Source organism: Bactrocera neohumeralis, chromosome 5 (genome assembly GCF_024586455.1).
Source record: "Bactrocera neohumeralis isolate Rockhampton chromosome 5, APGP_CSIRO_Bneo_wtdbg2-racon-allhic-juicebox.fasta_v2, whole genome shotgun sequence".
NCBI classification, from domain to species: Eukaryota; Metazoa; Arthropoda; class Insecta; order Diptera; family Tephritidae; genus Bactrocera; species Bactrocera neohumeralis.
This window is the reverse complement of record NC_065922.1, coordinates 45,370,179-45,388,569: the sequence shown is the minus strand read 5'-3', so window position 1 is coordinate 45,388,569 and position 18,391 is coordinate 45,370,179. Positions and strand designations below refer to the sequence as shown.

General features: G+C 33.4%; 1 protein-coding gene across 1 annotated transcript in view; it reads left to right on the top strand.

Annotated features, from left to right (window-relative positions):
- LOC126758962 (tumor necrosis factor receptor superfamily member wengen) overlaps window positions 1-16,256 on the top strand; it is a 65,753-nt gene extending 49,497 nt beyond the window's left edge. Inside the window, 2 exon segments of the mRNA XM_050473460.1 lie at window positions 7,053-7,190; window positions 13,576-16,256. Of these exon segments, the coding sequence (XP_050329417.1) occupies window positions 7,053-7,190; window positions 13,576-13,664 (227 nt within the window). The 3' untranslated portion in view covers window positions 13,665-16,256.
- The last annotated feature ends 2,135 nt before the right edge of the window (window positions 16,257-18,391 follow it).

Sequence of the window (18,391 nt, the reverse complement as noted above, 5' to 3'; positions counted from 1 at the left end):
CGCGTCATAAAGTGCGTGTCATTATGATAATGCCGTTGATGCGCGAACGATGACGTTGACGTTGATGTTGATGATGTCGTTGCACCAACGAGGTGCTGATGAAAATATTGTCAGCTTGGTTGTGGCGACGCAAGTAGGAAACCACTTGAGTAGCGAGTAATTAAGGAAATGCTCATTACATGCAACATGCCACATGCAACATTCAAATGTACATATATGTATGTGTGTGTGTTTATAAATTGGTTTGAAAGTAAGCAACCGGTACACCTAACAGATGGTAAAGTGTTTACAGAAATTTGTGTTTTACCTGCATACTATGTATATATTTACTTATTCATACATATGTACATATATATCGTCGCCTAAAATGCAAAACAAAGTATCATCAAAAAAATCAAAATTGAGTTATTTATTGCTTACGACTCGCTACATCATGTTGCATATATGCAGCATAAAATTTGCAGCTTCCGTTGTCAGATATAACCAATATATAACCATTCGATAACCAATATATAACCACTTCATAACCAAAATTCAAAATTCTTAAAATGCAAAATAACATAACCATTTCATAACCATTCATCATAACCATTATATAACCGTTATATAACGATTATATAACCAATATATAACCACTTTATAACCAAAATTCAAAATTCCTAAAATGCAAAATAACATAATAACATAACCATTTCATAACCAATATATAACCATTATATAACCGTTATATAACGATTATATAACCAATATATATCCACTTTATAACCAAAATTCAAATTTTGTTTTATGAGTGGTTTTTTATTATATCGTTTTTCCTACGCCAGTAAACTTAGGAAAAGTGATGTTACGTTATTTTGCATTTTAGGCCACGATATACATATGTATGGATGCGACTGTATAGGTACATATATAACATATCCTATATATGTAAGTATATGCATTAGCTAAGTAATTTCACAAAAATTTTCTCGCGACTGTAATAGTAAAAATCAAATTCCTTCCAAAAATAAATGCATAAAACTTTCCGAACAGCCACTTATTACTAGACATTTTTCCGCCAGAAATTGCGCAAATATTCTAATTTTACCGATCATGCAAGCTTTTCAATTATTTTGCCAACAAAATTTTATTTTATTTTATGTTTTGTTTTTGTAGTAAATTGTGGCAAAAAATTTATTTATAAATTGAAGCAAAAATGCAAATGGAAATAGTTAATAAGCGTTCGCCGTATGAATGCCAACAATTTGCTGACGACATATCCATGATGCCACAAATGGTTTCCTTCAACTTGGAACGTGCCATTGTAATGGCGGCAAGCACTTAAAATACCAATACTCAGGCATGCCGTGCCGTTGTATGTGTGTAAGAAAGTGTGCGTCTATAAAAATATTTGCAAGATCATTTCCGTGCAAAATTGTTTGCTGCGAAAAAGGGGAGAGCGGGTGTGAGAAATGATGGGCATAATAGATGATTATTATAGAATACTGTTGGAAGAGGTTTGAAATATTTTTCTGCATATTACAAATTGTAAATGAAAGTAATGTATTCTGATAAAAAGAGCTTTCCTGTCACTGTTTTTTACCCTCCGATCGCAGTAACGTATTTCCAACGTTGTTAGCTGCTTCACAGAATTGTACTCGAATGATAAATTCTTATGAATATACTTCATTGTAATGAATAATTGGCGATGAAAGCTAACACCGGAAGACTCTATCATCACCTAAAATGCAAAATAACGTAAAATCACTTTTCGTAAGTTTACAGGCGAGGGAAAATCGTTTTAATAGAAACCTCTCATACTGAAACAAAATTTTAGGGTTGGTTACAAATATATTGGTTATATATTGGTTATGTATTGGTTATATATTGGTTATGCATTGGTTATATATTGGTTATAACTGACACCGAGAGGCTCAAGTTTTATGATACATGTATGCATTTTGTTGTGGTAAATTATAAGCAAGAAAAAACTCAATTTCGATTTTTTAATGATGAGTAGTTTTGCATTTCAGGTGACGTTATGAAGTTTTAAAATTGTATTGTTATTTTATCCGCAATTTTAAAAGTTTCTTGCTGGACTTTCAAATCTCTTGAGCTGGTTAGAATGAGAACGAGACATTCAACGAGCATATGTAATTCAGTGCAATAATATTTGCACTTAAAAGCCCACTCTGGTTCTAATTCAAATACTAATGTCACAAATGTTGTAGATTTCATACTTGTCTTTGCTGCCTGGAGTTAACCTGATTATTTCTGGCTCTTTCTGGAACAACTAGGGCTACAACTTGTTAGGAAAGTCTGGCCTTAAATTTATTCGACTTGTGCTTTATAAAGTCAACCACAGTAAACTTGCCTAACGTCTTTGAAATATTGTGACAAAAAAGTACCCGGAAATTGTTAATAAAATTTTATTAAAAAGATGTTGAGTTTCTTAGGCAGATGATTAAAAACTTTCCATAAAGAAAGCTTTTTTTGTTGAATAAAATATAAATATATCTACATATCGTCACCTGAAATGCAAAATAACGTATCATCAAAAAATTCGAAATTGAGTGTCTTATTGATTACGCTTCACTACTTCAAATTACATACATAATAATACATATGTATGTTCAACATTTTCAGGTTCTGCGGTCAGATATAAACCATTTTATTTCGTGTTTCATTCATGGCACTGTAAATTTCTGAAAATGTTGTTACGTTATTTTGCATTTCAGCTGACGATATGTAATGACGAAAATATTTTTCAATGAAAAGCTCATTTGTCATGACATCATACTTTTGGTATATTTTTAAATATTGATGTGCTATAAATTTTTATTTTGTTTATATTTCCTCGAAACTTTGATGCATCCTGTTTACATTTTGCAAAATGTTTAATGATTAAAGTTGACACTTGAGACATTTTTGTGATTTCGTTAAAAAATTTCTGAGTTTCAGAAGAAGGTGAAGAAATACTAATTTAGATGTTAATTCGCTTAAGAACTAAGTCAAATTCATTTTTCATTAAATTATTATTTTTTTTTTTCAAATGCTTATATCGTCAACTGAAATAGAAGACTATGTATCATAAAACAATTTAAATTGGGCTTCATATTGCTTACATGTACTATGTGTACATATGTATGTATCATACGATTTTAACTTTCCGTTGTCAGATATAACCAATATATAACCATTTTATAGGCAAAACTCAAGTTTTCATTCAATAAAGTGGCTTCTATTATATCGTTTTTCCTTCGCCTGTAAACTTCTGAAAAGTGATGTTACGTTATTTTGCATTTTAGGTAAAAGTTAAATAAACTATCGTCAGAGGAGATACTTTGAGGGGGCAACATAGATTTTGATAAATCAATTAAGAACTTTAAAATTATGAACAAAGTCTTACTACTTTTTGCTCATAGTAATATATTTTTAAAAATGATGTAGTAGTGGATGATTTTAGAAAAAACTTCATAGAAAAACAAAAGTGAGGGTCATGTGCACGAAGAACAAATGATCATCAATATCAATGTTGGTATGCAGAAAAATATTTATTTTTCCAATGTTGCAGAATATACATACGCATTTTCTGTTCTAACCGGAACGAAAAAACAAACAAACAAATAAGGAAAAAGTTTTGTGCGAATTTCAAAGGCATTTTATTTAGCAAAATCTCGCAAAAGCACTGGTATATATATATATACGATATATAAATACATATGTATATATATGGATATATTCATACATATATTTATGTATGTGTGTATGTACCTTCAAAACAACTGCGCGTTGTTTAGAAAATTTTCTTGAATGGGCCTTCGTCTCGCTTGCCTGATTTTCTGCTTTGTACTGCTGTTAGCCAAGAGTTGGAGGTGGAAATTATCGGTAGTGAAGTTATTGCCCATCAAATATTAGAAATACGAGTATTATGCATAAGAATGTTCTAATGTGTTGGAAAATAGAAAGCAGCTGTAGCACGCGCCTAATAATGTACTTTAGACCGACCACCTATTATAAAAACCTATAGATAAAAGAATGTATATATATATATTTATATTTCATATAAATGTTTATAAGTTGCATAGAAGTTTTCAAGATGGAAACTTTTCTGCTTTCTTTAATAGTAAAATCAAATGCTTTGCTTTTATCCAAAGGAAAACGTTTATCCTAAAATAAAATCCCTTCTCTTATTACCCAAAACTAAATACTCAAATTTTAGATATCGACCATAACATCTTGAATAGGCATTATTTGATATAATCTGTTTTGATACTTGTACTAAGGAAGGAGCCAACTTGCTTTACCTCCTGACTCTTAACTCTGTTTTTATGAAAATATGTTCTCAAAGCTATCCAAGTGCCCAAGATAGGACAGAATACAATTTTACCATGAACAACGCCGAATGCAATTTATGTGCTTTAGGAAAACAAGCGTTTTCGCGTGAAGTTTAAATTAAAAAGTCTAACAATTTTTTTGCCCACAGTAGTATGTAAGGCAAAAAGCAAATATCGATTTTTAAGTCTGGCGCTGAGCAAGATTTTTCTGCTTAATCGAATTATCTCAAATTTAAAAAAAGAATTTTGTTACACACGCACTGATCGGAAGACTACTTAAATCGGATGATATTGCGGCTTCCCAAAAAACTCGTTTTGGTGAAAATATTTACACTCCAGGGTGGCTTAAAAATCGAAATTATTATCAAAGTCGAAGGGACAGACCATTACCTAACAAATAACAATTGTGACAAAAAGTGCCCAAATAAGACGCAAAATATTTTAAACTTTTATTTTGTCGCCTTGAAAGTGCCACTTTTCATAAGAACTTTTTGTGATGGCCTTCAGCTTCTTTATCGAATTCTGTTTTATCAATTCGATCGACTGAAAACGGGTTCCATTATCATGATTGTTAGCTTGTTTGCATGTCAAACTCATAAACCCATGTCTCATCGAAAGTTATAATGCCCTCCATGAATGTGGGATCGGAAGTCGCACGATCAAGCATGTCCAAAGAGATCTATTTACGGTATTCTTTTTGAGGAAAATTTAGCCAGAGAAGCCGAGTGCTTTTGAAACCTCTCTAACTTTTGCCTGACAGTTTTCAAATAACATATCCTTCACTTTTTTAATATTTTCATCAGTTGAAGAGGTGAAAGGTCCTCCAGAACTAGGCATGTCTTCAACAATATCTCGATCGTCTTTGAAGGTGGTTTAAAATTAGCAAGCGGATATAACCTCTTAATTCGTATATAACTCATGTTATGTACCAAACATTAAAATAATAGAGAAACGCATCTGTACCTCGGTAAATAAAGCCGACTGTCATTATAACGGTTTATAGTGACATGAAAATGTCTCTTACAACTAACCAATATCTCAAATCTAACCTTAAAACATTATTAAAAAGAATGAATAATAAAACCTTATTTTATAATCTTTGACGAAATTTGAAGTTACCGACCACAGTAAAGCCAAAACCTCCACAATTTTATGTTTTTTTTTAGCAGATAAAGATATGATTTGATGTCTTTCGGGTTTGAAATTAAATAAACATTAGTTTATTAAAAGATTTTTTCTAAATTTTGGAAATTAAAAAAAAAAACTGTAAAAAAACTTTCCAGTAAGTAGTTTTATTTTCTGCAATTTGCATTGCGTCAAAAATTTCTTCGATTGAAGGCATTCAAATTTTAAAATTTATTTTAAACCATTTTCTGTCTTCTAGCAAAGTTAGATAAATAAAGAGATATTAGCATTGTTTTGCAGTTTAAATTTTGGTTCGATTTATTTTGCACTAAATCATTTGCTAAGTTGCTACCGAATTGGCAAAACACAGATTTGCAAAACTTTCGCAATTTCCCTCCATTTCCACTTCCTGCACTTTTCTTCAAAATGAATGAAAATATTTGCATTGCTTGGTATTAACCAGATACGTGCGCCAAATATTAATAGCCACGACACACCCACTGTGCGCCCATCTCCCATCTACTGGCTCAGTTCTCATGTATGGTATCTGCGGTTACTGCTTCCTTTCAGTCTTCACCTAACAAAGAATTCTCAGCGTAAACAAATTGCTGCGTCAAAAAATTGGAAAACAAACCAGCGAATATAATAAATTTTTTAAATAATTTATTTTCTCTGACTTATGGCTATTTTAATGTACTCTTTTTCAACGAATTGTTTACATTTCGACACAAGTTAGACATAAAAGAAGAAGAAGACTCAAGAAAAATAAACATTGAACGCAAAAGCTCTGCGCAATAGGATTATAGAAGAAGAAGATTTCATTGTGAGATATAATGTGCGATTTTAAGAACATTTTGAAGGAGATTACCGAACTCGTGCATAAAATATTTTTCTTTGCTTTTAGTTTTTATTTCTTTGTGGGTCTTTATTTTTACTTATTTCTTATAATTTTATTTTTTACGCTGCCACATATTGGAAATTAAATTAAGATGGAGCTATGGGCGCAGTGCGAAACTGGAAGTCTGTTTCGATTATTTCAGAGTTTTTTTATTTAGAAATTTTCTGTCAAAAAAATTGCCATAATCTGCGATATAATAAAATACTTAATAAAATATTATTAAAATATAATCTCAACTTCCTTAACAATACAGGGGACCAGTGGGATTTTCTAGTGAAGCAGTAATAAACTTCAATATTAAACTCCATAATCTACAAAAAAAAAAGAGAGAGAAATACTTACTAAACAGTTGGCTTTAGCTTCGCTTTGTTGCAGACCTCTGCTTTGTCAGAAAATTCGATGTAGGCTTTTGTGAGAGTTCGCTCATATCGAGGGAACGCAAAGTGTAGTAAAATGTTGGAGACCTTCATTTTTCAACGCTTTTTCCTGCAACAGTGCAATTTTTATTGACGATGTACAGAAAGCAAAGCGTTAAATCCCCTCTGATCTCTTTGCTTTGTTGCGATGGTATGATTTGTCCAGCAAAGTCAGGAAAGTTGTTTGTGAAAAGGCTATTCTAACTATTATATGTTATTAGATCGTTAATTGTATCACCCTTTATAAACTCTCTTATTATTTTCGTGATTCTAATTGCTTTCTCTTCTATCTTTCAGATGTTGAAGAATTATCTACAAAATTAATGGCGAAATTAGCTGAAGTACAGAGTATGGAGGGCGGAACATTCTTTATTGGCAATGCCGATGCATTAGGTGTATCAACGAATTTCCAGCCGCAACATGTGCTATTACCGGGTAAGTGGACTTCGTCGAATATAATTCGAGTTATTATTTCGAGATTAAACACAAATAACTTTAGTTTTTGATATTTAATATTAGGTATTTTCGTATAGAATTTTAATGAAAGTTTAGAAGCAGGGAGATATAACAATTAATGTCAAATTCGTGGGAGAATAAAAGTATCGGTAGTTGTTTAAAGAATAGTTAAGAAGGGCTAATTATCACATATTTTGGTTCACCAAAATTATACCAATATCGATCCTATCAATACATTTCACCACTATGAGCAAAAACTAGTAAGACTTCTTTTATAATTTTAAAATTCTTAATGTATTCTTCCAAATCTATGTTGTCCCCTCAAAGTAATCACCATTGGCCCCAATATACTTGTGTTAACATTCTTCCAAGCTCGAAACAGTTGTTAAAGTCAATTTCCCGAAGCCTTCAATGCGCGTAGCGATTGACGTTTAATGTTTAATATGGTTGCGGCATGATGTTGGTTGAAAGTTTGGTGAAAAACACAGGAAGAATCAAGCAGTATGCGATGGTGCATTATCGTGGTGCAAAAACCAAGAGTTGTCGACCATAAATCCGGTCTTTCTTTATCGAAAAAAACTGTCAACATAACCTTGATTTTTCACCTGCTTAGACGTAGTTTTTTCGGCTTCGACACAACTTTGCCACGATCTTAGGCCGACTGATCGTTTGTTTCCGGGTCGTAAGCATAGATCCAAGATTCATCCTAGTAATTATATTTTTTATGACTTCCAGGTAGTTGGAAAGCATTGCTTCACAGACGTTAACTCAACGCTGTTTTCCGAAAAAAATTTTGTGATTTTGCAACCAATCGTGATTATACTTCTCTAAAGCCCAAATGATCTTTCAAAATGGCTTTCTTTCTCTGATCCTTCCGATATTAAAACGATGTCATTAAGATCTTTGACTGTTAATCGTCGATTCTTCAGCATCAATTCTCTTATGTTATTGATATGTTGATCATCAGTTGATGTTGATGGCCGTCCTGGACGAGGTTCGTCGTCAACGTGTTCTCGACCCTCTTTGAATAATTTGTACCAATCAAAAGCACTTGCTCGCTATCAACAATTATCATTCTGAACTTTTCGGCATCAGAAATTTGATTCCGCACACAAAATTGAAAGGAACTTCTTTGTTGAACAATTTCACTCATAGTAAAAATCGTCTTCAGAAAGACAAGCGTATTACAAATGCTAATGATTATTTTGATGGAACAATTGGCACAGATGTCACCAACAGTCATACCAATCTATTTCGACGAACGGGATTTCTCGCGAAATTTAAGTTAAAAAGTCTTACTATTTTTTGCTCATAGTAGTACTCGCTCTGAAGGTATTCCTAGTGACTACTCTTTGGATCTGTAAATCAGAAAACTTGTCGCATTTTTAGCAGTCCATAATGTATCCATAGGATATCATAGCGCGTTGAAAAAACAGTATGAATTGAAATTTCATCACCCGAAACTCGAGTTGTTTGAAAAAAAAAACATAGATCAGTAAAGCTCACAGAACTTTTGGACTTAAGGCGAATTTGTGTCTGAAACAACGCTAAGAGCATTTAAAAAAGTGATGAAAACGCAGAAACTAAAAGTAAGGGTTTTCAATATTTCATTCTAAAACCTTCTTCAATAAATTAAAAAGGCAACAAGGTAAATATCTCGTGTCTAAAACCGATTTTATTTATGCTTATTTTGAAAATCTCAAATAAAAGTACGAATAAAGTACGAATTTATCGATCGTACAAACGATAATTTTGCAACATATGGTTTTCAAAAATGTAAAGGTCGACACACATATTTGTGCGGTAAACAGGTAGTTTACAGTTATGCCGCTCTCTCTCGCCTTCAGCATGACTTAGAGTGGATACAAAAGTAATTTACACGCCACTTGAGTATGACAATGAAAAACGACTGAAGTGCTTGACTCTTGACTTCTATTTTTTTGACTATCCCTTGGGCGCTATGCAGTTTAACCAATGAGATTCGGATTATTTCAAGCAGAGTACATTGTTTTTGGTTTTTTTTTTGCTTGTACCATGAACGTTTAAGAGGCAGGCGTGTATGAAGTGCGAGTAAAATCGTTTGTCGAAATTAATTGTTTCTGCTGTTTATTTTATGAGTGACATTAGTTACAGAATACCCGCTGTTCCGCATTTGACATCCTTTCTGGTATGTCTATTGTCTCAAATTGTTATTGTAATGCTGAAGAGTGTGCACTTTCTTTATGTGAGTGCCTCATACGAGGCATGTGTTGGGTACAAGCACGAGCTACGCCTGCAATTTGAGAAGACGAAGGTGGCGACATGGAAAGTGTGAAAATTTGCATAGAAATGTGTGTCGAACAGGAATTTTTTTGAAAAAGTATTAAAAAAGTGTTCAAAAATCAAAAGTCAAGCAACTTTTTACGACTCAAATATATTAAAGGAATGTATAAATAAATATCGACGTGGTATTGAGTGACAATTATGATGTGTGGCTGCCATACGAGACGCGTCGCCAGACACATCCATTTATGCGCCACAACTGACTGGGCGGCGAGAGCTACTCATAAGCGGCGCAAGCTTACTTTTTCAGCCTATTTATATTTGCTTGGCTCTATTTTTTCCCGTTCACTCAGCCACAGTGCGATTGAATGTTATTCGAAATACAAAAAAAAAAAAAAAATTATTAAAAAAAATCTTTCAATAAATATGAAAAGAAAAGCATTGGTAAACTGCTTTCAGACAATAGTGTAAAGAGTTTCGTAATTTATTTCCAGCGTGCGCAAATAAATACGCTGATGAACCCTCCTCTTCGAGGCGCAAGTGTGAATATGAATAGCTCTTACGTGTGATTTATTGAAATGTTGACGCGCCAACATGTTAATGAAAAGTATTTTTAATACGCAAACAAAAAAATGGAAAACAATATGCTATGAAAGTTATGAAAAGAAGAACAAAAGAAATTAAAAACTCTTGGCATAAGTGCGGCATGTCTTCCGCCCCGAAATAATCAGCTGTGTAATCCTTCGGTCTGCGTTAATTGTCCGCGAATCGTTTGCGCATTTCTTCTTTCATTGTTCTTGCCATAATTTGCTTCCCCAAAAATTTAATTTCGTCAGAAGCCAATTTATTTGGTTGCCGATCACGTGCGACCCATTCTGACAGACGTGCCACAAATAAGAGTCAAGAAGTAATGCAGTTTTTTCATTTGTTGCATAAATAATTCTGTTTTGGTTTGACATTTTTATTTTTTGTTTTATAGTCTTGCGTATTTATAACACCACAATTCGTGGTCTTCCTCGATCATCTTGCAATTGGACATTAAAATTCTTTGTTGCACCTTTCTGTACTAAAACTGGTGACAGTCATATGTCACTTGAGTTTGACAATTGTGAAGCGTTGAAATTTGCAGTGGTTCAAGTGTCAAATTTGCCATGTTTTATGGTTTGGAGCAATTTTTGAAAGGGTGCCATTCTTTCAACCAAAAACTGTTTTTTTTTTTATTGTGATATGATTAGAGACAAGCGTTGCCACTTGAAAGCTTAAATTTTACATTTTTTCTAGCAGAAAATAAATTATTTTTTAAAAAAATTTCGCAAAGGAAATTGTTAGTTTTTTTAATGGTCTCGGACATTTTCCCTGTTAAAGATTGTTGTTTGAAGGTCCTTATTGCGAGTAGAAAAGTAATTTCTCAGTCTCGGTTTTAAGCAAAACATTCCATTCTTAAAGTTTGACGGGGTTTCTATAATGATTCTGGATAAGTGTTTTCACTAAAAATAAATTCCATATTCTTATTAGTATTACTACTACTTTTTTCACCAAAATATTTAAAGATTTTGAGTTAGAGGAATCAGCATATGGAATTTATTACTTAACAGAGCTTGCTCGGCTGCCAAAAAAAAAAAAATTCATTCATCACAGGGAATGCCTTTTTAGCATTTGGTTTCTCTATATAGTCTATATATAAATTTTAAATGACGGACAGTGTTTACTGTCTATTTTTCATTGGCTTCTCTGAAACTTTATGCAGACAATAATACTTCTAAATTTCAATAATAATCTATGAAACCTTGGACCACAACTTTGTTAAGGGATTAACCAATCTAGAGTCCTCAAAAAGGCCTAACTTTAATCATTTTTTCTGAGGGTAGGGTTAAAGTTATTGAATATCTCTTTTTCATACATAAATATAAATGTATTTGACTGTATTGTGATACAAAATGGTAATATCCGCCAATAGCTGGAATATACTTTTTCAAGAAGGTCACTACTGGCGACGGTGATTCTAAGAACTCGAGCTATATGAAAAAATTAAAAATAGCAAGTAAGGAAGGCTTAAGGTAGGGTGGAACCGAACATTTTATAGTCTATACTCTTGCATCTTACAAGAATAAAAGCCAGGGAAATACCTTAAGATGTAAAACCTCAAACAGATGATCGGAATCCAAGCAATTTTTTATATAACTACATATGTATAATAATCCAACTCAAACACTGACCGACATATTCGAAGTAAGGTCTACCATGAATATGTCATATACCAAAATGAAACTAAAATGTTTCCTGAGATTCATCAACGTACCTCACATACCATTACCAATCATATGGGGTAAACTCACTCAGATGTTATACAAGGTGCGTTTCAAAGTAAACAGGACTTTTTGAATCTAGCGCTCCCTGGTGGCGCCATCTATATGTCGACTGGTCTTTATCGATTGTCCAGTGAGAATTTCATGACATTTCATTGATTGGAAGTGAAGTTATTGCGTTTTAAGTGTCAGTATGTTTGTGTTATCGGTGCGAAAATGAGCTTCCAACGAAGAGCCAACATTAAATTTTGTTTGAAAATTGGTAAAACTTTTACCAAAACGTTTCAATTGTTGAAACAAGTTTATGGCGATGATTGCCTATCCCGTAGCAGAGTTTCAACGTTTTCAAAGTGGTCGTGAGGACATAAATGAGGATCAACATGTGGGCCAATCAAAATCCATGATCACGGGAAATTCCATCGAAACTGTGCGTGAATTCATCAAAAATCAAACGAAATCATTATTGAAATTCTTGGAAGTGGAATTGAACATCTCCAAAACATCGATTTATCGCATTTTGACCGAACATTTGGGCTTACGAAAGGTGTGTGCACGGTTTGTTCCGCACAAATTGACTGACGACCAAAAATTGCTCAGAATCCAACATTCGATTCGACGCTTGTGACCGATTATTTGACCAAAAATCACATTTTAACCACTAACGACTCCCCGTATTTACCTGATATGGCACTGTGCGACTTCTTTCTTTTCGGAAAAATGCATTTGCCCATGAAAGGAAAGCGTTATGCAGACGTAGAGGCCATTCAAAAGGCTTGCACCGGTATACTGGCGGCCATACCGGCCAACGAGCTAAAACACTTGTTCGACATGCTTTTGGACCCTGCAAAAAGCTGTATTGAAGCAGAAGGAGACTATTTTGAATAAAATAAATTGATTTTGCCGAAACAACCATTTGTTCTGTTTTTTTCCTTTTTTTCCTGTTTACTTTGGAAAGCACCTTGTATACTTGATATATGGGATCTAAGTCAAGTTTTCGCCCAATTTTTTCTATTTTCGGCACACAGATACATGGAAATGAGTAGAATAAGCTCTCTAATTTTCATTAGGATAGCTCATATATTGGCCGATATACGCGGTATAAAGTCATTCGGAAGTTTGAAAATCTTTCTACACACACCTAGTGTGGGGCTTAGTGAAGTATTGACCCGATTCAACCCATTTTTGATGCACAGAAAAACTATTATCAGGAAAAGATTCTCTCTGAATTTCAACTGTATATGTCATACGATTTGGACAATTATGACCAAAAGTGGCATACTCTAAAGGCAATACTCGTGATTTGTGTGCTGCAAAGCGAAAGAATCAAATGGAATTTAAAATTGTGTTATATGGGAGGTAGGCGTGGTTTTAGCCCGATTTTGCCCACTTTCACACTGGGACAAAGGAATGAGAAAAGAATGCCATGGAATTTAGTCGAAATCGCTCGATCGGGCCCCGAGATATGGGATTTCATCTAAAGGTGCCACTCTCATCGACCAATTTTTACACCGGCTCCCATAAATCCCTCTTAAACCATCTCTGGTCTAACATTTTATGGCATTTTAGATTTGTCGTAAGCAAATTTGGTTAGTGTAGCTTAAGTGGTTTTGGAGATTAAAACAATTAGAAGGCAAGTCCACGCCTATTTTTTCGATATTTTTAGCCACAGGTGTCTCTTACTACAGCGATTGCTTGTATCAAATTAGAGTTTTATATCTTAAGTATATCTAACTTATATCTTAATTTAGTTATGGTACTTTATCTAACCTCTCTTTCTACTCTCCATCTCCTCGTAGAAAAACCGGCAAAACATCATGAACGGCGTATCTTAAAAACATTACAACCGGGTAATGTTTATATTGAGGAAAATGGCTCGAAAGGATGAGGCAGACACGCTGCAACTATAAGTTCTTGCAACAATGTGGCGAACGTTAGCATTTAGCATTGGAAATATGAAAATGAAGTCAACGCAAACACTTTTTAGTGGGACGAAATATTCAAATAACGTAATTATATGTTGAGTGAAAGTAACAACGTGAATACCACTTAATTAAAATGAAAACAAAACGATGTTTAACAAGTAATTAAAGCAACAAACAAACCGTAAAAAAAATGTGACTTTAACTACTTATCTAGATGCTATAAATGGAAGTATAATTTGGCATGCGCTATAAAAAACTATAAAAATCAAAAGAAAATGGAATGGAAAATATAAAAGCAATAAAAATAAAGTCATCATAATTTCCGCTTTTTTATATTTTAATGTACAAATATTCGTATATAATCATAGTGCATAGCATTCGTACAATACCCTGTGAGAAATTTTGAGCATAACGGGAATTATAATTTTTTTTACGGGATTTTTGTGTGTTTGCAAACAAATATTGTATATTAGCGAGAGAAATAGTTCCAAGGTATATATTTAATATTAAGACATTAATTTTCAAATTATTCTTGTTAATTTTGAGTAATAATGTTGGTTTAAGGGAAAAGGTGACACTTACTCGTGGAATTCCAAAACCTTTTTTAGTTAATTTTGTATTTTTTTTCAATACTTTGTTAGTTTTTAATATTTTTCCTTCACGAATAACCAAACTAAATATTTTTGCTGCTCTGCGCCCCAGCGGTCCAGCAGCAAACTACAGAAAGCTAACGGAGCTTTTACCCGTTCCCATACGGCAGCTATTGATATTGAGCTGCCTGTCCTAGCAAGCTCATCAGCCTTACGGTTTCCTACAATTTTCATGTGGCCAGGCACCCAAACCAATCTAATCCTAAAGTAACTTGAGCATAGAGAAAAGGAGTCTAGACAACACTTCACCAACCAGTCTTGAGCATGCAGTCAGCGCACAGCAAGGTTAATATCGGTGCCCTACTAACAGAGTGGATAGTCGCCATTCTGAAGAAGGCTACACTCTGGGCCACCAGATCTACTGCTATCTTTATGGCAGCAACCTCCACCTGGAAGACGCTGCAGTGGTCAGGAAGCCTAAAACTTGTGTGGATCTTCCCAGAAAAAATTAATTGGGAGAAAAATATATGTGCTTCCCACGTTTGAAGCAACTTTTTACTTAAAATTCGTCTTAAAAAATTTGAAATTTAAGCAAAAGTTAGCTTAAAAAATTTTCAGTGAAAAGCTACTAATCTAAAACGCAGCGTTGTATTTCGCATTTCTCAATTCGTTTCTCGCAGGGTGTGCTTTTATAGCAACTATGTACGTGTACATATACAATTAAAGTGTGAACATAAAATTTTATGGCTTATATAACGGAACTATGTACTCGTTTATTCACAAAAGTAGCGAACACATGTACATATATACATATATGCATGACATTAATGTACATATGTATGTACAAGTTATGGTATATTTGTGGTTAGAATATTTTGCTCTACTAATATTTACCCACATTCTTTGTTGTTGACTTGTTGTAAAAATATTATTGTGTAATTAACAGTAAAAAACAAATATTTTTTCTAAATTGGCTTATAAAAAAATAAAATGAAAAAATATTGAAATAAATAGCAACAATAAAATTTATGGAAAAAAATGGTAAAATCAAAAATAAATAGTAATAGCAATTAAAAGAAAAAATAAGATAATAAAAAAAATTAAATTGAATATAAAAGCATAAGTACAATAAAAAATAAAAACTAAACTTGCTAATTTCTATTAAAGGCTATAAATATGGTTTAACACACATATACATATATCTAGGTATGTAAAAAAATTTAAAAATACTGTAAATAATTAATATTAATATATATATATATATATAACTGTATCATTACGCTAACATTAAAATTTATTTTTTTTTTATATAAAAATAACCATATTTATATTGATAGCTCAAAATTAATTTTCGTATAATTTTTACTTAATGTAAATACTATTGTTTATATTGCTTCAAATATGGCAAAATGAAACTAAGTATATCACAAACATATCCAGTAACAGTAATTTATGCTACGCAGTGCATAGTGCTTTATAATTTTACTTCCAACAAAAAAAAAACAGACAAAAAGAAGAACAAAAAAATTAAAATATTAAAAAATAAAAAAAAATAAATAAAAAATTAATAAAAATAATAAAAAATAAATAAAAATATTTAAAAAATAAATTAAAATAATTAAAACAAAAAGAAAAATAAAACAAATTTAATACTTTAAACTAAAAAATAACAATAACAAAATGCTAGTACTGTCAACAATACTTCCACTCGTACTCCTGCATTTGTGTATTTGAAAACAATGAAAAAAATTCTTATAAATTATTTTAGTTTTAAGTTTAAATATCGATTTGATCGTTAAACGATTTTTCTTTCAACTTTTTATTTAATTTTATTTTCATTTTTTATCTGCTAAAATACGATTATGTAACTACATATTATATTCATACATACATATTTTCGTGTGTTTTTCTATTTGTATATCGAAATACTTATTTAAGTTAGTGTTGTTGCATTGTATTGAAACATACAGACGTATCTACTTATATAAATTATATATACTTATATATTTGTTTGGTCAATTGTATTTATGTATGAAAAATAACTGTATGTGTACATATGTTTGCGCGTATCTATCTATGTATGTCTACATATGTTATTGTTAGTTGTAAGAGCGGGTAATTAATAATGGTCAAAGGCATAAAGTGTGTAATAAAATATATTTTGAAACAAAAAAAAAATGCACTGTTTTATTTTATTTAAAGGCTACAAATCGCGCAGCGCAAGGCAGTGCATGATTTGAAAAACACTCAAATCCATTCGAACTTCCTAACACCAAATAGGTTAGGTTATGTTAGGTCCTTTGTGAAGCCAGATGAGAAACTCCATTGGCTAGATACAAGGTGAGTTCCAAAGTAAATAGGACTTTTTGAATCTAGCACCCCCTGGTGGCGCCATCTATATGTCGACTGGTGCGTTAGAATCTGCTATCTTTATCGATTGTCCAGTGAGAATTTCATGACATTTTATCGATTGGAAGTGAAGTTATTGCGTTTTAAGTGTCAGTATGTTTATGTTATCGGTGCGAAAATGAGCTTCGAACAAAGAGCCAACATTAAATTTTGTTTTAAAATTGGTAAAACTTTTACCGAAACGTTTCAATTGATCAAACACGTTTATGGCGATGATTGCCTATCCCGTAGCAGAGTGCACGAGTGGTTTCAACGTTTGGAAAGTGGTCGTGAGGACATAAATGACGATCAACATGTGGCCCAATCAAAATCCGTGATCAGCCGAAATCATCATTGAAATTCATGGAAACGAAATTGAACATCTCCAAAACATCGATTTATCACATTTCGACCGAACATTTGGGCTTACGAAAAGTGTGTGCACGGTTTGTTCCGCACAAATTAACTGACGATCAAAAATTGCTCAGAATCCATCATTGACCAAAAATCACATTCTAACCATTAACCACTCCCCGTGTTCACCTGATGTGGCACCGGCATACTGGCGGCCATACCGGCCAACGAGCTAAGACACTCGTTCGACATGCTTTAGGACCGTGCAAAAAACTGTATTGAAGCAGAAGGAGACTATTTTGAATAAAATAAATTGATTTGCCGAAAAACCATTTGTTCTGTTTGTTTTTAAGTCCTGTTTACTTTGAAACGCACCTTGTATTAGCTATCGGCAAAGCGCCCTGAATCTATCACTAATCTGCTAAGGTGTTTTATGTCTTTTTGCTATATCACCTGGATGTCTATTTGTATGAGATCCGAAGTGTTTTTGTCTTGTTCTGGCAAAAGCGGGATTTTCGAGGAGAAAGTCTTAAGATGTTTCCATCTCATCTTATTCCAAACGGCTGATGCAGCTGACATCTGTCTTCAATCTTACTGGAAGAATGCCGATGGGACAGTGTACAGCTAAAAGCATTGAAAGGTGAGTTTTGCTAAGAGCGAAAAGCTCCTAGACCTCATCTGATTTACCACAGGCCATAAGGACCTTGCCACTGCACAACTGGTGGTAGTTGATCAGCGCTTGCCGAGCTGGTTTGAGGTCCAGCGGTTCAGTAGCAAACCAGAGGAAGCCACGGTGCTCCTATTCGTTCCCATTCTGCAGTTACTGAGACTGAGGTACCTGTTCAAGCAAGCTCATTAACCAATCTAATTCTAAAGAAATTTGATACTAGAAATATGAAATCTAGAATATCTAATATCTCTGCCTTACTATCGGAAGAATTAGTCAACATTCTGAAGGAGGTTGCGCTCTCGAGCAGTAGATCTACTGCTACTTTACTGCAGCGGTCATGAAGCCTAAAACCAACTCTCCTTCCTCGAAGCTTGCGCATCCGTAAAAAAGCTCACCGCCTCTCTTCTCCAGCGAAGCCTCCTATCGCATGCCTCCTTCGAAGGTATATGATCAGAAAAATGACAGCCAGAACTAGGTTCGGCGGTCTTGTAATCCAAGTATCGTGGAATGAAATTGAAATGTGCGAGGATTTCAGAGTGCTCAGTCTCGCAGTCATCTAAGTACCCAGAATTTCTAAGCCTGAAAGCAGTTTTAGAGACCACCTTCCGGCTATGTCCTACGATCCTATGTGCAGCATGGTGTTTAGAGCCCTGATTGGTGTGGTTCGTAGTGCACCACAGATACTGAT